Raw genomic sequence first — 24017 nt, 5'->3', positions numbered from 1 at the left:
CGCCAGATCACTGAGGGTCTACGTGTCATGCCGAGGATTGGGACTTTGCTGTGTTTAGGGTCATAGGAAGGGGCCATCCCAGGGTGTTGAGAAGAAAATGAGCAAGGTCATGTTGAGGTGCTGGAAAGAGAACTGAGACAGCCGCGTGCAAGGTACAAGGTGGAGCGAGAAGAGAGTGCGGTACCAGAGCCCAGGACGATAGTAAGAAGACCATCGCCAAGGTCCTAAAAAGAGATGCTGAACTGAAGCCAAGACAGGAGAAGATGGCGGCCAGGACCGAATCTGCCCAGGGTCAGGGTCTGGGTTCAGGGGAATGTCGGGGTGGCAGGGACTGTGTGGAAGAAGTGACAGCTCCGGGGCGGGGGTGGGGGGGAGAGAAGATCTGCGGGCAAGATGGGCCAGAGCTAATTTATGTTCCCTGTATTCCCACACTCACCCGGGGATGAACTGAGGGAAAAGAGCAATGTTAAGAACAACTGACTTGAAGTACAATATTCTGACAGCAGAGGAGGAGCAAAAAAAAAAAAAAAAAAAAAATGACAGTGCCAGTTTCTGGAAAGTGACATCGCCTAAAATAAATATCTCCTAATTTATTGTCATAAGCTCAGTGTACTCAGCCAACTCTTTTCATTTCATTTTAAACATTTTGTCAGCATTAGACAGGAAGCGAATGTTGATCATTTGTTCACATGCTCCTAGTTGTAGAGCTCTCATTAGTGATTTGAGCAAAATACATTAATTCAGCCATTGCAACCAGTTACCTGACATGTTCCTAAACGTGGTGGCAACAAACTCAGAGGATTGAAATAAAGTCTGGATGAAGGATTCAAGCATTGAATTCTGATTTACTTTACATCTCCTAAGATAAGAACAAACATTTGTCTCAGATGCTGTATGTGTGGCAGCCAGAGTACATAGAAGGATGCCTACCACAGAGTGTCAATGTAAGAAGCCAACCTGAAACAAGCCTGGGGTATCTGGAAGAGCTGTGCTGAAATACTGCCATGTATTCACCCAAAACGACCTTTGGAGCACGTGATGGGTGTGTATCCGTATGTGTGTGCTCACCTGAGAATGTGAGAAACTCTGAGGAGGTGGGGGAGATGGTGGGGAGGAGAGAAGGAGGTCAAGGGCAAAGGTGAGAGAAAGGGACCCTTCAAACTGATTTATGTATTTAATTTAATTTATTTATTTTTGCATTTTTTTTTTTAAAGGTCAAGTTTTTTTGTTTTTTGTTTTTTTTTTTTAATTTATTTATGGCTGTGTTGTGTCTTCGTTTCTGTGCGTGGGCTTTCTCTAGTTGTGGCAAGCGGGGGCCACTCTTCATCGCGGTGCGCGGGCCTCTCGCTATCGCGGCCTCTCTTGCTGCGGAGCACAGGCTCCAGACGCGCAGGCTCAGTAATTGTGGCTCACGGGCCCAGTTGCTCCGCGGCATGTAGGATCTTTCCAGACCAGGGCTCGAACCCGTGTCCCCTGCATTGGCAGGCAGATTCTCAACCACTGCGCCACCGGGGAAGCCCTATTTTTGCATTTTTAAAAAAAATTTTTATTGGAATCTAGTTGATTTAAAATGTTGTGTTAGTTTCTGCTGTACAGCAAAGTGAATCAGTTATACATATACATATATCCACTCTTCTATTTTTTTAGATTCTTTTCCCACATAGGCCATTACAGAGTATTGAGTAGAGTTCCCTGTGCTACACAGCAGGTTCTTATTAGTTATCTCTTTTATATACACTAGTGTGTATATGTCAATCCCAATCTCCCAGTTTATCCCTCCCCCTCTTATCCCCTGGTAACCATAAGTTTGTTTTCTACATCCGTGACGCTACTTCTGTTTTGTAAATAAGTTCATTTATACCCCCTTTTTTTAGAGTCCACATATAAGCGATATCATATGATATTTGTCTTTCTGTGTCTGACTTACTTCACTCAGTATGACAATCTCTAGGTCCATCCATGTTGCTGCAAATGGCATTATTTTGTTCTTTTTTATGGCTGAGTAATATTTCAAGTCTGGATTCCAAAATTCAGAGACAATATGAAAAGCAGGGGCAAGGGATGAGATAAGAAATCTCCACCCTGAATCAACCGAAGAAGGCCACTGGGTAAACTCTTCCTATGAAGTATTGGATGAGAAGGATTAGAGCAAATGATACAGCTGATTTGGCTACGGAGGGACTCCAGAGATTACTGATGTTCTTATGCCATGTCAAAGGCAACCATGACAGATGGGCATGGGCAGACTCCTTAAAGAGAAACTCCTCTAATAATTTTTTTAGCAAAGGGAATGGCTTTCTAAGCACCTAAGGGAAAATTTATAAAGGAAAAGTTTCGACCCAGCAACACATTTTAATTTCCTGAATGTCAAGACAAAAGAAATTGACAAATTGGGTAAAGTAATTACCATATTTTTTCAGATAAAGAATTATTATCCCTAATATCTAAATAGCTTTTTACAAAAACAGTTAGTAAATAGCATACCTCAGCTCCCTCCATGCACCTGCCCCCCAGCCATCAGTCCACCTGCACCCAGGAAGGATGCTCTAGCCCAGCTGTACTCTGGAGGGGTGTTTCCTGCATGTGTAGCAGTGGGGACTAGCAAACGTCTGCCTTCTCTTGGGCTGCAAAGTGAGTTGTGAATCCCAACCTTGCGGAGGGACTCCCCCGCCAGGTTTGGTCCTTCCTTTCTTCCCTAACCCTGAGATATTCTTGGAGTCCTCTTGACCCTTCGTAGTTACTCCTCTGTTGTAGTTTATAATTCTTGATATTAAGCTTTCCCTGTTCCAGTCCTGCATGGTTCCTGTTTCCTGAATGGACCCGGGACACCTTTGGCACTTCTCCGTTGCCACCAACACCTTCACGGCTTCTGATGGATCTACACCCTGACCTCCCCAGATCTCACAGCTCTTCCTGAATGTGAGGGACAGACGGTAAAGGAGGTGTGTTTGGCTGGTGTTGTCTGAGGTCTATCCCCCCTGCACCACCTCACTTCACTCAGCTCCATCACCGGTCTTAGCTGGGAAGATGCTGGGAATACGGGATAAGAAGGATTTCTCAGTGCTTCTCATGTGCGAATGGCTCTTTCTTTTCCCTTTCAGATGAAGTTCCATGTGGCTACAGACCCAAGTTTTCAAACTCAACATTGGTTCAAGTTCATGAACTGTTTGGAGTCCAGGAAGGTGAGTTCCCATGGCAAGTGAGTATCCAGATCTCTCGGAAACACCTCTGTGGAGGCTCAGTCATACATCGGTGGTGGGTTATGACGGCTGCACGTTGCTTCTCGAGAACTCTGTAAGTTCCTGACGCGTTGTCTTAATTTACATCAGGTCTCCTCAACATATTGTCTGGGCTGGGTAGCTTAGTGGGTTAGTGCACAAGGTTTGTGAAGCCGTGGGCTCTACACCAAGTGTGTTCCCATTGGCTTTGTACTGAAAAGTATCTGCTCTACACCTACTCTCTCCTCTGAGGTTAACCATATCCAAAGGTTGGCTGCTAGTTGCGACTATGCACCCAGTATTGGAAAATCAGTACAAAGTTTCTCTTCCCCTGCCTGCCATCTGTGTAGACAACACACTGTATTCATTCATCGTACACATCCAGGCTACCGTGTGCTGTTCTAAGTGATGGTGATATGGTGGTTGACAAGATAGTCAAGACCCCTGTGGTCAAGGAGCTCACAGTCTATTCTCTTGGGTGGAGTCATCCCACTACCTTTCGACGGGGAAGTGTCCCTGGGCTGGCTGTTCACTAGCTCAGAGTTCTGCCTGAGTTTAGACCCCTGGCTCCTGCCACCTACGTATGGTATGTGCCTTCCCTTTTGAACCCACAGAAAGCCCACATTTAGGTTTCCCTGGGCTAGATAGCATGATGCTTTGGAAGACTCAGGTCTGAACTTTGGCCTCACTACTCTAGCTTTGTGATTCTGACCTAGCTCCTTCACCTTCTTCTGCTGCACCTTTTCTCATCTGTAGCATGACAGTAATGCTGCCCTCAAATAAGTTATGTGGATTAAATTAAAGGAGATTACACATGTAAAGTCCTTAGTAGAAACCTGGAACACAGATGAATTTCAAAACATGAGAATGATGGCAATTTTTTTTTAGTACCCAGAAGCATTGTAGAAAGAAAGTTAGGATTCTTCCTTCCTGGGCTGTTTTATAATCGCATCTCCCCAACTGTTTACCATCGGATGAAGCTCATGTAGACCACCATCCTGAGATAACTCTGAGACAGTGATTCCCCAACCAAGCATAGTCACCAATTATTCTGCTCCTTTCCCAAGGCACCAGGCTGGCCAGACAAGGATGTAGGAGTGGGATGAGAAGGCCAGAAGCTCCTTTAAAATCCTGAGCCTACAGGGAAGGAAATGTTTAGGGAATCAAAATCAAAACAGAAGTAAGAGTCCAGAGTTGTTATGCAGACTAAAAAGCCAACAAGAGGTATAAATCCAGACTCTTGGGTTTTAATGGTCATGTAGGGCAGTGGTCCCCAACCTTTTTGGCACCAGGGACCAGTTTTGTGGAAGACAATTTTTCCATGGACCAGAGGGGGTATGGTTTGGGGATGATTCAAGCGCATTACATTTATTGTGCACTTTATTTCTATTATTACATTGTAATATATAATGAAATAATTATACCACTCATCATAATGCAGAATCAGTGGGAGCCCTGAGCTTGTTTTCATTTGCCACTCACTGATGGGTTTTTCAAATTTAAAAATATTTTAAAATTTTTGGCTGCGTTGGATCTTCGTTGCTGCGCGCGGGCTTTCTCTAGTCGCGGAGAGCGGGGTCTACTCTTCGTTGCAGTGCACAGGCTTCTCATTGCGGTGGCTTCTCTTGCTGCCGAGCACAGTGTCTAGGCATGTGGGCTTCAGTAGTTGTGGCTCGTGAGCTCTAGAGCACAGGCTCAGTAGTTGTGGCGCATGGGCTTAGTTGCTCTGAGACATGTGGGATCTTCCCAGACCAGGGCTCGAACCCACGTCCCCTGCATTGGCAGGCGGATTCTTAACCACTGTGCCACCAGGGAAGTCAACTGATAGCGTTTTGATATGAGTCTGCAAGCAATTGACTTATTATGGTCTCTGTGCAGTCAAACCTCTCTGCTAATGATAATCTGTATTTGCAGCCGCTCCCCAGCACTAGCATCACTGCCTCAGCTCCACCTCAGATCATCAGGCATTAGATTCTCACAAGGAATGTGCAGCCTAGATCCCTCACATGCGCAGTTCACAGTGGGGTTCGCGCTCCTATGAGAATCTAATGCTGCCGCTGATCTGACTGGAGGCAGAGCTCAGGAGGTAATGCGAGCCATGGAGAGAGGCTGTAAATACAGATAAAGATTCACTCACTTGCCGGCCGCTCACCTCCTGCTGTGCAGCCCGGTTCCTAACAGGCCAAGGACCGGCACTGGTCTGTGGCCTGGGGAGTTGGGGACCCTTGATGTAGGGAACAAGGGCTTGAGCTCTTGGAGGGTAGGTTGTAGGAACTGAGAACCATTCACAAAGAATGGACACTTAATGGGTTATAGTCTCAGAGAAAGCGTGGGCTCAGAGAAAAAATCCTCTGATGAAAGGAGACTATTCTTTGTTTTAGTCTCAGCAACAGAAGGGGGAAGAACTCTCCTTAGAGAAATGGCAAACATGACCCTACCCTCAAAGGTGTCTAGAGTTCAAAGTTAACCACGTACATAGATCAAAAACACCAAACTGAAAACTTAATTTAATTTAATTTAATCTCTCAAGAGATTCAAGAAAGAAGAACAAATCTTCTCTAGAGACATGTATCTCCAGCATAGGTAGGGCTGCCAGATAAAATGCATGTCATAGAATTAAATTTGAATTTCAAATAAACAGTGAAAAAAGTTTTAGTATAAATATGCAGCATAACATATTTGAGAAATACTTATACAAAAAATATTAGTTGTTTACCTGAAATTCAAATTTAACTAGGTATCCTGTTGTTGTTTTCCTCCTAATTCTGGCAACTTTAATCATAGTTCCCTACATATTCCCATAGATTAAGTTCAGCAAAACATGAGTCCAAAATGTAAAATTGCTAAACTCATATAGGAAACAGCCATCATGAGAAAGTGCAGGAAGAATAGAAGATTATACATCTAAACACTTCAGCCATATAAGTTACTAGATAATAAATATAAACAATTATATTTCAAAAAAGAGGGAACTGAAAACTTGACACTGAAAGCAAAATAACGTCAAAGATGACCAGGCAGAATTGAAAAAGAATCAAACAGACTTTATAGAAATAAGAAATATAATCAGTAAACCAGTAGATGAATCTGAACAAATTACCCAAAATGCTAAAAGAAGACATGAGAAATGTGAAAGGGAAGTTAAGAAATAAGGAGGGTAGATTGAAAAGATCTAACATATGACTACTGGGGTTTTAGAAGGAGACAACAGAAATAATGGAGAAAAGGAAATGTCCAATAAATTAATGACCAAGTATTTTCCATAACTGACGAAAGATATGAATCTTCCAGTTCAGGAAACCAAAAATCCCAAGCAGAATTTATAGAAGTATATCTCTAAGCACATTTTAGTGAAATGGCAAAACAACAGAGAGAGGAAATCTCAAAATCAGCACGTGCAAGAGAGAGTGTACTTATAAAGGAACACTGAATTGACAGACTTCTCAACAGCAACAATGGAAGCCAAAAGATATTGGAATAATACCATATTTAAATTGTCTACACCAAACTATCATTCACGTAAAGCAGATTTAAAAAATGGTTTATCAGTAAGAGGTGGGCGGAGGGTACAGGTGGTGGGTGCAGTTGCGTTTCGCCGGCCCAGAAGGGGAACTGCGCGCTTGAGTTGACCAGGGACTGAGCATTTCAGATCTGCTTGGTAAACCTGGTGCACCACCATGCTGGCCGCAAGACTTGTGTGTCTCCGGACACTACCTTCCCGGGTTTTCCACCCAGCTTTCACCAAGGCCTCCCCTGTTGCGAAGAATTCCATCACAAAAATTCGGTGGCTCTTAACACCCAGCAGGGGATATGCCACCAAAACAAGAATTGGAATTCGGCGTGGGAAAACTAGCCAAGAACTCAAGGAGGCAGCTTTGGAACCATCATTGGAAAAAATACTTAAAACTGATCAGATGGGAAGATGGTTTATTGCTGGAGGGGCTACTGTTGGCCTTGGAGATTTGTGCTACTATGGCTTGGGAATGTCTAATGAGATTGGAGCTATTGAAAAAGCTGTAATTCGGCCTCAGTATGGGAAGGATAGAATTCATTCCACCTATGTGTACTTAGCAGGAAGTGTTGGCCTAACAGCTTTGTCTGCCCTGGCAGGGAGCAGAACTCCTGCCCTCGTTAATTCATGATGAGAGGCTCTTGGGTGACAATTGGTGCAACCTTTGCAGCCATGATTGGAGCTGGGATGCTGGTACAGTCGATATCATATGACCACAGCCCAGGCCCAAAGCATCTTGCTTGGTTACTACATTCTGGTGTGATGGGTGCAGTGGCGCCTCCTCTGACGATATTAGGGGGGCCTCTTCTCGTCAGAGCTGCATGGTACACAGCTGGCATTGTGGGAGGCCTCTCCACTGTGGCCATGTGCGCACCCAGTGAGAAGTTTTTGAACATGGGAGCACCCCTGGGCGTGGGCCTGGGTGTCGTCTTTGTGTCCTCACTAGGATCTGTGTTTCTTCCACCTACCACTGTGGCTGGCGCCACTCTGTACCCAGTGGCAATTTATGGTGGATTAGTTCTTTTCAGCATGTTTCTTCTGTATGATACACAGAAGGTAATCAAGCGTGCAGAAGTAGTACCAGTGTATGCAGTTCAAAAATGTGATCCCATCAATTCGATGCTGGGAATCTACCTGGATATATTAAACATATTTATGTGAGTGGCCAGTATTCTAGCAACTGGAGGCAACAGAAAGAAATGAAGTGACTCAACTTCTGACTTCCTTAATACATCAGATATCTATCTGGCTTGTTTAATAGGGGCAGATATTCTTTAAATAGTTTGTGCAAGCAGCTTTCGTTGAAGTTTAGAAGGTAAGAACTTGTCAACATGTTTCAGGTGTTGCTGTAATGTGATGCTTCAGGTGTGCTTTTTCTTCTGGAGAATAAATTCAGTAGTTCTCTTCCAAATAGCACACACATTTTCAATTCTCGTGTTTGAGTAATTCTAAAATGTTCTAATGAATACGAAAACCAAGTTTTGTGTTGCAGGAATTTAAGTATTTTATCTATTTTTAAATTTATTTGGTTAAGTGAAATTTAGCAAACTTGTGTACCTGCATTTTTCATTTTGGAATGCGGAATATTAACAAGTAATGTCATAAGTGATGTAGGGGTTTGGTAAAGGGACCAGAGAGAAGTAAAGCGACACCTGCAGTCTTTCTTTGAATACTTAGAACTTAGCACTCGTGTAATTGTGGTGAGCCAGTGAGGGGGTCTGGATGTTTGGAAACAAGTCATGGCTGTACATCTGCTGAACTTACCAGAAGCACTGAGCAGAAAACAAAGACATAGGTGATTCTCCAGGCTCTCCTTACGATACGGATGTGATCAGGTTTGGCTTCTCATTGTTTGACACTGTTAGGATTGTCCACAATGCTAATCATGTGGAGAATTCCTGTTATATATATTATGTGTGTGTGTAAGTCTTACTTTTGAATCGTCTAGAACAAAATATCCTTAAAACACTCAGGAAAAAATATTGGAAGCATGAAAATTGTTGCATTTTTAAGTATACAAACAATATGTGCATAGCTGCTGAATATTTTTGCAAATTTATTGAAATGTTTAAAGGAATACATGCTTGCCTTTCTTATCTCTTCAGGCTTTCAAGCTTTTATCAGAAAAGCCTATTCATGGTTTACACTTGAGATTATGAAAGCAGTCTTCCCCCTCAGATTTAGTTTCTTGCATTCCCTCTCAGAGGAATCACTAAAAAAAAAGGAAGGCAAAGCAAGGCTTCTTTCATGAACTATATCAATCAAAAATGTAATGGAGAAAATGCTTCTGGATAGCTACTATACTTCTCAAGTCTACAGCTGATTCTGAGGTTGGTATTTGTACATTCCTTCTTCCAACTTGAATGAAGCTCAGCTGATCGTGGTTCTTTACTTGGTGGGGTGACCCAAACTTTCAGTTCTGAGCTCTTGGTGGTTTGCCTAGATTGGGTTACCATACTTTTCCATTAATTTCTCCCTATGGATAATGAAATACTAACAGCATCCCCAGAGGATTGCATGGACCCCCCCCCCCCCCACAGACATATTCCTCCTTGTCCAAACTCTATTTGCAGCATAGCTCTATTCTCTCGATAATAAACGTCAATCAGGGACTTACCTGTTGGTCCAGTGGTAAAGAATCTGCCTTACAATGCAGGGGACGCGGGTTCGATCCCTGGTCAGGGAACTAAAGATCCCACATGACGCGGGACAACTAAGCCCACATGCCACAACTAATGAGCTCGCATGCCTTAACTAGAGCCCGCGTGCCGCAAACTACAGAGCCCATGCGCCCTGGAGACTGTGCGCCACAACTAGAGTGAAGCCCGCACACTACAACGAAGAGCCCGTGCGCCACAACGAAAGATCCCGCGTGCCGCGACTAAGACCCGATGCAGCCAAAAATAAAGTAAATAAATACATAAATAAATAATAAGTCTTTTAAAAAAAAGAAGCATCAATCATCTCAGTCAACACATTAACTCCTTCTTTGCCTTTTGGTTCAACGGCTTGATGAGCTCCAAGCAGCCAGGATGGAGTCTCAACTCTCAGGTCGATAGATCCACTGTGTTTCTCAATAAATGCATTCCTCCCTTAGGAACTAAGACTCGTAAACCTTCACAGCTCAAAGTTGTGACAAGAAGCAAAATACTTTTAGAGCAGATCATTAGGTGAATAGTAATTGGAATCAATTACTGTTCCAGTTGCTTTTCTAACCCTTGATTTACAAACCCATGTTTTCTGGTCATGGGAGAATCAGCACATTATATTGAATACTGGCCCTTGAGATGCACCACACTTTGTAAACGAGCACTTCAACCTCGTAAGTTGTTCGATCTCAATAGACTCAGTTACAGAAACTTCAGTAGGCCGTTCCTCTTTTCTGGCAGGCGTGCTGCTTCCGGGTGCTGGGATACGTGGTAAGAGCAGTGAATCCCACGGACGCGAACATGTTGCCTCACTTCTGTTGCATTAAGATCAGTTGATCAGAAGTTGTGCCCAGTGGAAAACCACATGATGAATAGCTAGCCATTCAGTGGGGTGGCAGAAGCTTTGTGAGCAAGGCAGACACATCCATATACAGAATAAATGCCTATTTCTATGATGAAAAGTTACTGCTTACTCCACAAGGGAAGAAGTCAAGTGTAATCAACCTCCCACAAGATAGGTTACGTGTTACATCATCCTCAGCCTACAGACGACGGCCACAACAGGGTCTTGCAATGCCTAATTTAACATGGTGTCCTCCGGGCTCATTTAAGGGATGGAGTCAGGGGATGGGTGAGCAGGTCACACTTAATAAATCCATTCTGACATTCCTATCCAAGATTTTGTATTCCTTCTTTCATGTTCTACAAAAGAATTCCATTTAATGTAGGCCATTTATTTTTGTCCAGGGTTTTAGTCTGTCGACTAGACAAACAGAGCCATTTCTAGCTGCTCCAGATAATTCATGTGAACACAGATTTTCTCTTAAGTGCACCCAAATTGATACATTTGGCCAAATCACATTTTACCTTATCCTTTGCTTAACTCCTTTAGAATCTCTTCTCCCACATAATCCTCCGGTGTCTACAAACATACATTAGCAGAATGTCGCAGTTCTTCTAATGTGTATAATATCTTCTGCCGGGTCAGATGAACTGATCCCCTATGAAGTCTATTGTGATGGCTCTACCTATGGTTCCGACTGCCCTGAGAGGTGGTAGGGGTGGGTTATGGGGAGAATCAGCATCCCCTGGGAAAGTATTTCAGTTAAGTCATTATAAAGTCTTCATGGAAACGGAGACTAGCCTTCCCAGAAAGGGGTAGAAGGGCTGCTTCTAATAGGAACGGAAGCTCAGTGGGATTTGAGGTTTTATTTCATTTTATTTATTTTTGGCCGCACTGTGCAGCATGTGGGGATCTTAGTTCCCCGACCAGGGATCGAACCCGCACCCACTGCCTTGGAAAGCGAAGTCCCAACCACTGGACCGCCAGGGAAGTCCCGGGATTTGAGGTTTTAAAGTACACTAATTCATCTTAATCCATCCAAATATTCCATTGCAATTTTCTTGGTCACCTTCTTTTCCAATTAATCACCTTTCATGTAAGCACCTAAAGAAGTTGTGAATTCAAGTTATGTAGTCATTCTGCTACCTGCAGGAAGAACTCTGGGCCTCATTTTTGATACAGTAGATGAGAGATTCTTTTAGGGTAGTTGTAGAAACTTCTCTGGGCCTTAGATGATGCCTTTGGGTTGAAAATGTAAAACTCCTATATTATTGTTGCTGTTTTTCTGGTAAACGTTCCACTGCATTCGGTGACAGTAGCCCTTGTACTCATCTCTTCCACCAGAAAATTCTATTGCAAAAACCACTTGTTCTCCTTTAATAGGATTCCAAGAACGACAGGTAATAATTTGAGAGACTGTTTTGACACTGCATACCCTGGACTCCCAGAATCGCATTTTCCACCAGTGACGAGGTCATTACTGCTTTCAAATCAAATCAAGCCTGACAAGAAATCTTCGATTCCCATCTTTGCAGTTGTATTTCCTGAAACCACTTTCAATACCAAATAACTGTATCAGTCAGGATTCTATCAGGAAGATAGAAAATACTCTTATGTATCTCAAACTGAAAGGGATATAGTACATAGAGATGGATGCTTACAGAACCATTAAAAGGGTTTGAGTGCAAAGACCAGGAAAAACAGTTGCTTGCTTCGAGAAGCTCTGTAAGCCTCAGGAATCATAGGAACTCACTGCTAATGATCTTATTATTCTCTTCAGCATTAGAGTAACAATTTGCCAGAGGACATCCAAAGTTAATGGCAAAACCTCACAACCGTCTTCTGCTGAAATCTGCATGCCTGCGTACAGTGCTAAGGGCAGACAATGCTTCTGTCTTCTGCCTCCTAAAACTCGCCTGAGAATCTAAATTTGAAGCCTGCTGGGACTCTGAGAAACGTGACCAGCTTTCAGCAACTACAAGTCTTGGGACAGTTTAGAAAGGCAGAGATGGGGCTAAACATCAAGATACAATATCTGGCACACTGATAAACTAAATGTGGAAAATAGACGAGCAATCCCTCAAATAGTCACTACGAGAATTAAGAGAGATAACACCTGCAAAGTCCTAAGCACAGTATATTATATATGTGTAACTTAAGTGCTTGACATTTTAAGTTTTTGGTTGCTGAGTCATCCATTTTGAAAGACATCCATCCTGAATAAACATATTGCCAGCTGTATGACACAGCCACTAGCAAAACAACCAGATAAGGAATCAGGCTTGTGAAGGTCCTCACCCATGAAGGTCCCTTTTCCAGAAAGCCCCGGGTAACCTACATAACTGCGTGAGTGACCTATTTCTTCCTTCCTGCACCCTAATTCCTGGTCGCGTGCTTTAAATTAGTCAATAAAGAATGAACTCGTGAGACCCTAGACACCCTACCTTCAACCCTAATAAAAGCAGATCCCCGGGTCTGTTACCTCTCTCTCTCTCTCTCTCTCTCCCTGCAACCTGGCTGTGTGGCCCCTCAGGTGTGCTGTGTACCCTCCAGGACCTGTGAGGAATAAATCTTGTTCCTCAAAGTTCCCTGATGGTTTTTGCTGAAGCACATCCTGCAATCCTAACACGAACCACAAAGGCTGGTCCAGCCACACGTTGGGGGAGATATCCGCGGGGGCTGGCTGCAAGTAATATGGTCTGGACGAGTGCCACCAGCGTTCCTAGCTGACAGCCGGGCTATCAATAGGCTGAGACCAACACATCACCATGAAAAGCCTTACTGGGCAGCTGGCTATCTTTACCCGTCCTGAGATAAGAATGGCTCACAGCTTTCAATTCTATTCTCTGGGAGGGAGCACTAGACGATGCTGTGCAGTGATTTTCCATTTGTCCCCATTTTACCACGACAAATGCCCTGGCTGTCCTTCCCTGCGTCCCGGGAGGCTGGCTCCTGAGCACTGGTCACCTGGGGGACCCTAAATGTCACGTGGCTTGCCCTGGGCAATGGGAGGCACCCGCGGGCACGAGGTAGGAAGGGAAGGGGTTGGGGTACTTCTTCCCTGTCCCTTCTGGCTGGGGCCACTGTGCTGCCAGTGGCAGGGTCCCTCCTTGACCCAGTTCCTGCCGGGATCTCTCCTCCGTACCTGCCGTTCTCACTGGATTCCAGCAACTAGACTTTCTCTTCTTGTCCCTGTGGCTGAAGGCTGTGGCCAGTCTCTGAAATGCCCTCCTTCACTGGGACACTTCACGATCGATGCCCACAGCTCTCTGTCCCTTCATGAAAGTAGCTTCACTTCAACTTGCCGAGTGGAATTCGATTTCCTTCTGGGACCCTCTCGACTCCCCCTACTCAAGGTCATCTTCCTAAACACCCCGGGCCTGAGGTTTTGAGGTCATCAGCCTCCTTGTTTCCACCTCAGTGGGCTGGATGGACATTCAGAAAGTCACGACAGGGCTCAGCACAAGGTCAGGCCGTGGATTCACGCTGGACTCAAAGACTAGACCCACCCGCCCTTCCTGGCAGAGGTGAGGACTCCATCCCCATGAGCCAGCGGGCCGCCAGCAGACAGCAGCTCCCTTACTGGGGACACGAGTCCGAGGTCCCACCGCGCACCCCTGTCCAAAATGGAATCAGTGAACCCGGGTCGAGTCTCTGTGGCCTTGCGCTCAGATACCCCGAGCAGCCTGTACCAGGAAAGAATTAGGGCACAGCTGAAACCCAAAAGGGAAAGGAAACGGGCTAAGATCCACGGGGAACAGTGACTAGTTCTTCATCCGTCTCCTGCCCCAAATAGCTCCGCTCTCCTCCCCCACTGGTGTTTACATGTGTTCCTTGCCTGGCAGCAGATGCCGCCGGGCCTTAAACTGGGTCACAGAGGGCGGTGAGGAGCCGACCAGGCCCTCAGGCCACGTCCTCCCCTGCCCTCACTGCCCGGAGGCTCCAGGCTGGAGTGGCAGGGCCCGGACCCCAGGTGGCCCCTGCCCTCCAGGGCATCCTGGCAGGGTCCCTGCTGCCCAGAGCCACAGCCGGCGAGGGGGATCCTCCGTCCAGCCTGTGAGGGGGCAGAGGGGTCGGCACTGGGTGCGGCTGCAGCCTCCCCGCCCCCTCCTGCCCTGCCATCCCCCCTCACCGCAGCCGGGCGCGCATCCCCTCAGGGACCCCAGCCGCCCCAGGGCAGCCGGGGAGCCACACGGCCCTGCTGCTTCCCCTGGAAACAGGGTGGCTTCACACAGACCCACAGGGCCCAAACCAGGGCTCCCCACACCCACGGGGGCAGAGGTGGTGTAGACGGTAGAGCATAGCTTACAGTCAGAACCAAAGCCAATCAAACCCAACCCGGATTTCAGACCCCAGCGCCCTGGGGCACACGAAGGGAGATGGTTGCCCAGAATAACCCAGCAGGGAAGTGGCCGAGCCCGGGCCCCAAGGACCACTGCACACCCCCAGCCACGTGTCTGCCCCTCCCATCCTGACCTCCTGGCCCTCCTCCTTCCCAGGATCCCTGCGCTTCGGGTCCTGATGGCGCCTGTCCCTCCACAGGTTCTGTCAGAGCACGGCTTTGGCCTGATCACCACCGACATCCGGGAGGGACAGACTTTCTGCTACGCGGAGGATTACCACCAGCAGTACCTGAGCAAGATCCCCAATGGGTACTGCGGCCTCGGGGGCACCGGAGTGTCCTGCCCGCTGGGTATTTATTATGGACCCAGAATTCACATGTTGGAACCCTGTCCCCCAGTGTGACTGTATTTGTTGATGGGGCCACTAAGGAAGAAATTAAGGTTAAATGAGGTCATAGCCTGGGGCCCTGATCCTATAGGATTAGTGTCCTTACACGAAGGCATAGCAGAGTGGTCTCTCTCCCTCCGTGAACCTGCACTGAGGCCGTAAGAGGACACAGTGAAAAGGCAGCGTTCTGCAAACCGGGAAGAGAGGCCTCACGGGGAACCGGGTAGGCTGTCACCTTGATCTTGGACTTTCAGCCTCCAGAACTGTGAGAAAATAAATCTTTGTTGTGTAAGCCAGCAGTCTATGGTATTTTGTTATGGCAGCCTGAGCAGACTAAGCCAGAATTAAAAAGGAATCTCTCCCCACGTGGTCAGCCCTTGAGATCACAAGAAAAACACTTTCAATAAAGCAGGCAATTCTTTTGTGGTTCACAGTGGCTTTTTGAAGTGCACAAAGGCATTTTTTAAAAGTCTGGTTTTTGACATATAATTTAAATTTAGTAAATTGCCTTTTTAAGGGGTATTGGTTCCGTGAATTCTGACAAGTGCAAGATGGCTGCGTAACCACCACCACAGTCAAGACACAGAACCTTTCACCACCCCAGACAGTTCCCCGGTGCCCCTTGGAACCCATCCCCTTCCCCAAGTCCCAGCCCCTGGCGACAACTGATGTGCTATCTTTGTCTGTCTGTGCATCATACTGAAGGTAGCAGTTATCCAGCTTCTTCAACTCAGCAGAGAAGGCCCTGGAGGTTCATGGTTATAGCATGTGGTCTGCAGTCAGCGGTCTGCTCCTTTCTATTGCTGAGGACTGTTGCTGTTGTCTGGATGGACCACCGGCTATCCACTCAACTGACAGACATGTAGGGTGTTAGTTTTTAGTACTCATGGATAAAAACACCATAAACATTGTGTACGGGTCTTGGTGTGGACATGTGTCTTCATACAATGGTATTTTGATAAAAATGTGAATTCATGCACATATGTGCTGGGAGACTTGGGGGTTCTTTGGGATCTGAATGAAGATCATGCATGTGCTGTGTTATCCTGTTCAGAACTCTGGGGCCAGCCATGGAAGCCACGTGGTTAAGCCTGGTGACCTTAGGAATTCTACCTATGCCCTGTTCCACCTTATATGAACATGTGCCCTCCAGGGCCCCAAAGTTTGCAAACACTTATAGCTGCAATGAAATGTTTCTCTCTGCTGAGCTCAAATTCATGTTGTTTTCTAAAGAACAGAGATAAGGAGGCTGTGTCTCCCATTTCAGGCCTCCTCCTGGCAGAGAAAAGATATGTTAGGTGGATGAATTCTAATGCTTTGCTTATAGCTATGAGATGGGTAGTAAATGCTTGTTATGTTAAAACTCACCATCCAATAACATGAACTAACTTCCTAATATTTCATCTGCTTTTCGCTTATTCCGATGGGATATCCCCAAGAGCTTTAAAAATAAATTGTAAAGCCTTAAAAGAGCTAGGGAAATAAAAAGTCCCATAGTCATTTCCCCTAAAATGGAAGTCCATTATGTATAGAATTTTGGAAAACATGTACACGTACAGCTCTTGCCAATCTTCAGTAATAATACTTGTTCTCCACACACCTGTCGCGTCCATGGTGATTTCTCATGAGCATATTTCTGTGGCTGTAGAGTGGGGAAGACTGTACTCAGAGTCGAACTTTATTTAATAAATTGGCCTGTCTACTGCTCAATCTTGCACATTATTCCAACTCAACATTGTAGTTTGAACTATTCGAATTTGCCAGTATTAGACCATTTTTGAGCTACTAAACCAGCAACTCTATATGGTTTAACTTAAAGCTTCCTACAGTTCCCAGACCTCTGCACACATTTTCTGCCCACCTAGAATGCTGTATTAGTTCTCTAGGGCTGCCATAACAAAGTGCCACAAACTGGGTCGTTCAGAACAACAGAAAGTTATCGCCTGGAGTTCTGCAGGCCAGAAGTCCACAGTCAAGGTGTTGGCAGGGCCGTGCCCCCTCGGAAGGGAGGGATCTGTTCTAGACCTCTCTCCCAGCTTCTGGCAGCTCCTTGCCTTGTGGCAGCATAACTCCAATCTCCACATGGCGCTCTCCCTGTGTGGGTTCATGTGTCCACATTTTCCCTTCTTGTAAGGACACCAGTCACAAGGGATTGGGGCAACCCTGTTCCAGTATGACCTCATCTTAATTAATTACATCAGCAATGACCCTGTTTCCAAATAAGGTCACACGTTGAGGTACCGGAGGTTAAGACGTCAACAGATGAGTTTGGGGAGGACACCATTCAACCCGTTAACATATGCCTTCTGGCCCCTCCCTAACATCATCTCTCTCAGTGGACTGACTCAGCCCAGACAGGGCTTACTTCTTCCTCTAGAGAACCTTCCCTGGTGGCCTCTTCCCCCACCCACCACACACCTGTGCTCTCCCCACACTGGGTTGGGTGCCCCTCTGCAGCTCCCAGTGATACACTTGCCCCGGTGTATTAAGGTGGTGTCTCTGCTCACATGTCTCTCCCAGATTCTAGGAGGCAGAGAACAAATATTGTTTATCCCTGCATCATTCTCCAAGCCTGGCGTATAGAAAATGCTCTGTAAAGTGCCAGGTCACCTAGTGGACGAACAACTGGGTGAAATATATGAACAGAAGCCACCCTGCAGCCCATCTATGCGTGGGTTCTGTACTTTATGCACGTCCTAGTCATGGAAACGGCTGGTCAATGTGCCTTCCTTTTCTGGAAGACATGAAATTGGCAGAGAATTAAAATCATGGGCTTGGTGTTTGCCAGGTCCTAGATACACGCACTATCTCACTAGTCCAACAATATATTGATGGAAATATTATGCTTATCCCCATTTTACAGATGAGGAAACTGAGGCTCAAAGTTCAGGTCCCACTGGTGATGTGAGCTCTCTGCTGGAGGACTCTTGAGTCTGTGCTCGCTCCGCTGTATCACCTGACTTGTTTGGACCAGCAGCCTCAGGTCCCTTCTCCTGAGGAAGGCCTTCAGCTCTTTCTTCCTGATGCATTAGTGAGTCTGAGATGCCCTGATTTGCAGGAGCCCAACTGGTGTGGAGCCCTCCCGCTCCACTGCCTCTGCCCCCGCTTCCACGCTGGCCTCCACGTCCCAGAGGGCTGGCTCATGGCATCATCAGTTCCTGGTCCAGGAGGCCCCCTGGCCGCCTCGTCTGGACTGTGCTGGCTCCACCCAGTGCCCTACTGTGACCTGGGCATCAGGCTGGGCTGTGCGACTGCAGGCGCAGAGGGCGAGGCCCTGACTCGGTCCTTCTGAATTGAATACGCGCAGTCTCACCTGAAGCTCCTCCATCGACTTGAGCAAAGACCAGGGCCGATGACAGGACGGAGGGACGGAAGAGCGGTGCTTCTGTTGCCAGTCGCCCTGCTGCTGCCCTGGTCTCACAGCGGCCTGGCACGTAGGTCTCTCACGGTGTTCTTGGGTCCGTGCCCCTCCGGGGCTCTCTCTCCTCGGCGGCCGGGAGAATCACTTGGGGAGCTTGTTCAAAAGGTCAAGTTCTAGGATGCTGACTCTGTAGTACTGGGTGGGATCTGAGGAACTGCACTTTTAATAAGGCCCCTCCAGTGAATCTAATGCCGGGGCCCCTGGACCAGACTTTCAGATCATTGCTCCCCACGCACTCCCAACTTTAAAGTTACATGTGGAGAAGCCGTGTATGCGTATGTATGTGTGTGTGTTTGTGTATCTCACATCTACGTTAGGTACCAGAGTTTCCCAGAGTGAAGGGCCAACGTAAGTAAACCGTTTGAGAGGGGTAACTAGCTGTCCATCTGGAGATGTTAACTAGCCGTGTCCTGCAGCTTTAAGGCCCTGTGTCACCAGAAAAAGGAATTTCTCTGCTGCTTTCTCTTTGAAAACATCCTGAAGGATCATGTAGAGCCTAACTGGTCTAATGCAAGACATAAATAATATAACTGCAATGAAGGCAGCGTCTTAACACCTACTATGGATTCATCTCCCTGAGTCCGGAGAATTCATGGAGCCTCGTGCTATGCTGTCAATTTGCCGGTTGACAGATATCAGACCTCTATCACGTGCTGGGAGCTGTTTTAGGAGAGGGATGTTTTATGTCAGAGAAGGACATATTCAATTCCTACCCTTAAGCAGTTTTGCTATCTAGTGAGGGGAGGGAAGTATTAAACAGAGAAATGAATAAATAAGTAAGTTAATTCCAGTTCCTGTTAAATGGTATGAAGCAGATGAAACAGGCTAACGCGATGGGAGGTCTGCAGGTGGGAGTTGAGACCGTTCTAACAGGTGGTCATGGAAAGCCTTCCTGAGATGACAAGACTTGGGTTGAGACCCACCTGATGAGAAGGAGACGTATTTCCAAGCAGAAGTGACAGCAAGTGCAAAGGCCCTGAGACTGAGTGCGCGGGGTATGTTTTAGAGGCAGGCAGGCCAGTAAAGTTGGGGCAGAGTGAATGGGAAGGGGCCACTGGAGAAAGACGGGCTCGTAAAGGCACAGTGAAGACTTTGGATTTTATTCTGGTTACAGTGGGAAGCCATCAGAGAGTGAGAAATGAGAGGTGCTTGAGAAAACACTCTGGCTGCTTCAGAGGATAGACTGTGTAGGAGTGGGGATGCAAGAGGGGAAGGAGGGGGACGAGTTAGCGGGCAGGACAGGATGATGGCCTGGATGGGTTTATAGCAGGGCGGCTGGAGAGGATGGCTGCTGAAGGACATTGTTTGGTAAAGTTGATGGAACTGACCGATGCACTGCTCGTGGGGAGTGAGGGAAAGAGGAGACGTCAAGGATAACTCTTGCCTAGGCAAACAGACGGGTGTGGTACCATCCATAGAACTGTGGAAGGCTTACAAGAAAGATGTGGAGTGGGGTCAGGTTCCATAGTTCAGTTTGGGCCACGTCAAGTTTGAGGCACCTCTCTGACGTTCTTGTGAGATACTGAGTAGGGCAGTTGGTTAATAGGTTGGGAGCTCAGTGGAGAGGCTTGAGAGGGTAAACGTGAGAGCACCTATATAAAGACGATATTTGAAGTCTGGCTAGGATGAGATACTCTAGCCAAAGTGCATAGAGAAAGAAGTGGTCTGAGGGTTAAGCCGTGAGTTTTGGAAGAGGAGGTGGATTTGGCAGAAAAGTATGAGAAGGAATGGCCACTGATGCAGGAAGACGACCAGCAGGTACTTCCTCCCACTGAAATGTTGCCCAGAGATGACCCCAGATTGAACCAAAAGTCCCGGGCAAAACTCAGACTTCTTTCTCCTTGGTCCAAACTAGAATGAAACCAAATGTCATCCCTCTAAATCGATGTGACATGAAAAGATAGGCATTAGACTGTGTTAATACTTATCTCTGTATTGAAGGTGAGGATACTGAGGCACAGAGAGGTTAAATCAGTGGCTCCAAGTCACACAGCTAGCCAATGGGGCCAACTCAGAACTTCTGACTCCCAATCTCACTCCTTCCCTCTTCACCAGCTGCCCTGCCAGCTAGGAAATTTCCAGGCTAAAACCAGTGCCTTCTGCAGACTTGAGTGGTTTCTCCAGTCATGCTTCTCCTTCTCTCATGGTGACCAATATATCGAAAGGGTCTTTTGGGGCAAAAAGAATTTCTGAGACACCCTGATGGTGCAGGCAAAGAGAAAACACTCAACTAAAAAGCTGAGATGAGACCTCCCTGTCTTAATTTGTTTGGTCACATCTCTGGGTCTGGATCAACCAGTCACTTGGCAAAAATCTACAGTCTGCAGTGATTTCATTCCAGTGGGATTTGCAAGGGAAGATCTCTGAACTCCCCCACCAGGAGTTTGCTCTGTAGTGCTGGCGGACCTAAGACTTCATTTGGTTTTTTATCTACAGACTATATATATAAACCCCTTAGGCTCCCAGGAACTCTCCTAAGATTCACAACCATGAGTCTCTTATTTTTCCAGGCCAGCCCCAATTCTAATTTTCAACAAAGTTGAGCCATTGAGCATGTAAAAATATAGAAGAACTTTTGGACTTGCATAAGACTTTTCATGTAAATACATTCACGTTTCAATCTGCATGACCACTGGCAGCCTGACATCAATATCAATACAGCATTTAAACTGTTGTACTGAAAATCACATACCTCTTAAGGAAAAATTCAGAATAAGGAAGCTAAAGTTTGCTTCAATGTTTATATATAAGAATTTTAATAAAAATAGTTATGTTTTATATTAATGTAATTTAAGTAAAAATGTTTCCCCCTCGCCATTTTCAACTGTAAAAGTAGAGTATTTTAGAACTGGGAAAAACCTTAGAGATGATCTTATTGAGTCCCCTCATTTTAAGGTGCGAAAATTGAAGAACCTAGAGGTAGCCTATTCCACGATAGAGAGTTCTATGAAGTGCATTTTTATACTGAAAAATATACAAATTCCCTGGACTCCCAGGGACTCCCCTAAATTAACCACAGGCCCCAGATTGTCCGGGTCACCCTCAATTCTGTGTAACGTCCAACAAAGTGGAATGTAAAAGTACGGCAGAATTTTTATACTGTAAATAAGATCTTTTCATGCCAACATATGCTTTTCACCCACTGACACTGGATCTGAGCAAGTCTGATACCACGTCTTTAAGAAAACCCTGCAGAAGTCTGAAGGCCCGTCCTTCTATGTTCCCCATAATAAGGCTTCCCAATATGCTGGTTACTCACCTCTGAACACACTCCATTTGTTAACGCTATTCTTACACCTCGAGCCCCCAGACCAACGACCATCAAATGCTACAGTCTAGGAAGTGGAGGGCTTATCAGTCAGGTCATCTCATCAGCATCTTGTGGTTGATATTTTCACACGAAAAACTTCCAAGTCAAAGCTCCTCTCACAACCTCGAGTTTGGGATCTATTATTTTTTTTGACTGGAGTTGCAAGACTTTATTTCTAGTCCTTGTTGAGTGCAGTAGTGATGGTTCATGCCCAGGATTCAGATGTGATCAGATAATTTTCAATCTCTATTCTGTAATCTATTAAATATTAGTTCTTGCTCAGTTTTGTGTCATGCATTGTCATGCACTTTTTTTCCCCAAGTGTAAGACGACTTTTTACCCATTTAAGTTTTAAAGGCATCTGTTAGTACCAGCTTGGCTTGGTATCCTACTGCTGCTCCAACACCTCCGAACCGTCAGCAGAAACTGCTAACAGATCTTGCTTTCTCCTTCTCTTTGTTCTCTTTTGAACATCTTGTTCTACGCAGAGGGTGGCAGACTGCCACTGCCCACCAATCAGATAGCTCTCCAGGTGAAACCTTCTTCCCACCTCACTCAGAAAGCCTCCCTTCCAGGGTACAGTCAATGATCAATGCTTTAGATATAATATCTCAACCAGTTTGATGTTCGCCTTAGAGAGAAATCATCCAAACCGCATACCATCATTTTAGCCAAATAAGATTCTCAAAGAATTGAGTGGATGATTTGTCGAAATATAGACATACCATGCAAGCTATGAGCAAGATGAATAAACAACTGGCCTTTAGAACCAGACATACCTGGCCGAAAAATCCCCATCTGTCTCTTGTAAGCTGAATGGTCTTGAGCAATCACGTGATCTCTCCAAGATTGTTTCCTCATCTGTGAAATGGGGATAATAAACCATAGCTCAGAGGTTTGCTGGCATTATTAAGTGTCTTTCACACACACAATACAGAGGCTGACTCATGGTAGGTGCTCAGTAAGTGGCTGTCATTATATAGCAAAAAGATTAACATATGGGGCTTTTTAATTATTAATCCAATTTGACTACTAATCATTGGTAATTTTGCTTAAATTTTCACAAATTATTATTTTAATTAAGTATTTAAAAAATTTTCCAGAGATCCAACATTGTTTTATTGTATTGTTTTTGTTTGGTGGATCTCCCACCTGGTAGTAAACTGGCTGAGCCACTGCTGTCTGTGTGCTGGGGGGGTGAGAAAGGGGCATCATACTTAAGTGTCTTCCAAGCCAACCAACCTTGACTGTTGGGCTCTGGGTCTCTCCTCCCTCTTCCTTCTTTCTGCTCTTAGTGAAATGTGGCCAAAGAATAAACAGTTCTGAGAAGTCAGAAGCTTTGGATATCATAGGCGGGGTACCTGCAGACACTGTAGATTTCCCATGGCAGATGCGTATCCTTGACAGTGGGAATCATCTCTGTGGGGGATCGATCCTCAGCGAGTGGTGGGTTCTAACCGCAGCCCATTGCTTCAAAAACAAAAATAAGTAAGTGTTGCATATAGAATTTTTTTTTTCAAACCAGTGTGGTAGAATATTTGCCCCGACGTGCCTATTATTCACGTTCATCAGCCATAAAACAAAATACCAGGAGGTAGACACCTGTGTTAAATATCACACTTTGCAGGTGGAAAGAAACCGTTCTCCTCCTAGGGTGTTGCACAGCTTGCTGTGTGGGACGTACACTGCAGAGCAAATGTTCCTTGGGCTTCTCAGCATTTTGCTAAGTGCATGTAGTCCTGGCCCAAACTCCTGGAGAGTCCTTTCCTAAGCATTTGCTCTCACTCAGGGAGAAAGTGGGCTGACAGAGATCACGGAGTTGGGGAAATCAGAGAAGGATTAGGCCCCGAGGGCAAGGTGCCAGGCCTGGCTGCATGGCGGAAGGTGCTGTCTGAGTCCCAGTCTACAAAATAATTTTGCAAAACTTCCAAGGTGTCTGTGATACAGCCAGTCAGCTTTTCTTGCAAATCAAGGTCAAGTCCCTCAATTACTCATGCCACAGTATGGCTTCGCAGACATTTGCTGATGAAATTTACAAGTGAATTTGCCCAAGCGAAAAGCCATCAGGGCAAGAGCTGGTTGGCCAGAGGGCAGGCTGGGCCCTCAGGCCAGCCTCCTCCTCCCTGGCTCCGTGTCAAGTGCAGAGCCGCAGATGCTCTCAGGATCGCAGTCTCACACGAGCGCAGTTATTTTCCCCTAAGGCTCACCTTTCACCCTCCCACCACTTACCTATTTTCTCTTTCTTTTGTTTTGGAATAAGATCTACCTTGGAGGTCGTACATGGTAAAGGAAATCTTGACACCGAGAACTTGACAAAGATAAAAGTGGACAAGC

General features: G+C 45.9%; 1 protein-coding gene and 1 pseudogene across 1 annotated transcript in view; one reads left to right on the top strand and one right to left on the bottom strand.

Annotated features, from left to right (window-relative positions):
- Positions 1-24017, bottom strand: part of PRSS55 (serine protease 55) — a 64330-nt gene that overhangs the window by 35130 nt on the left and 5183 nt on the right. Inside the window, 2 exon segments of the mRNA XM_068553106.1 lie at positions 22463-22544; positions 23045-23153. Coding sequence (XP_068409207.1) covers positions 22463-22544; positions 23045-23068 — 106 coding nt within the window. The 5' untranslated portion in view covers positions 23069-23153.
- LOC137770351 (growth hormone-inducible transmembrane protein pseudogene) lies at positions 6817-7932 on the top strand (annotated as a pseudogene).

Source organism: Eschrichtius robustus, chromosome 10 (genome assembly GCF_028021215.1).
Source record: "Eschrichtius robustus isolate mEscRob2 chromosome 10, mEscRob2.pri, whole genome shotgun sequence".
NCBI lineage: Eukaryota > Metazoa > Chordata > Mammalia > Artiodactyla > Eschrichtiidae > Eschrichtius > Eschrichtius robustus.
This window is presented reverse-complemented; position numbering and strand designations above follow the sequence as displayed.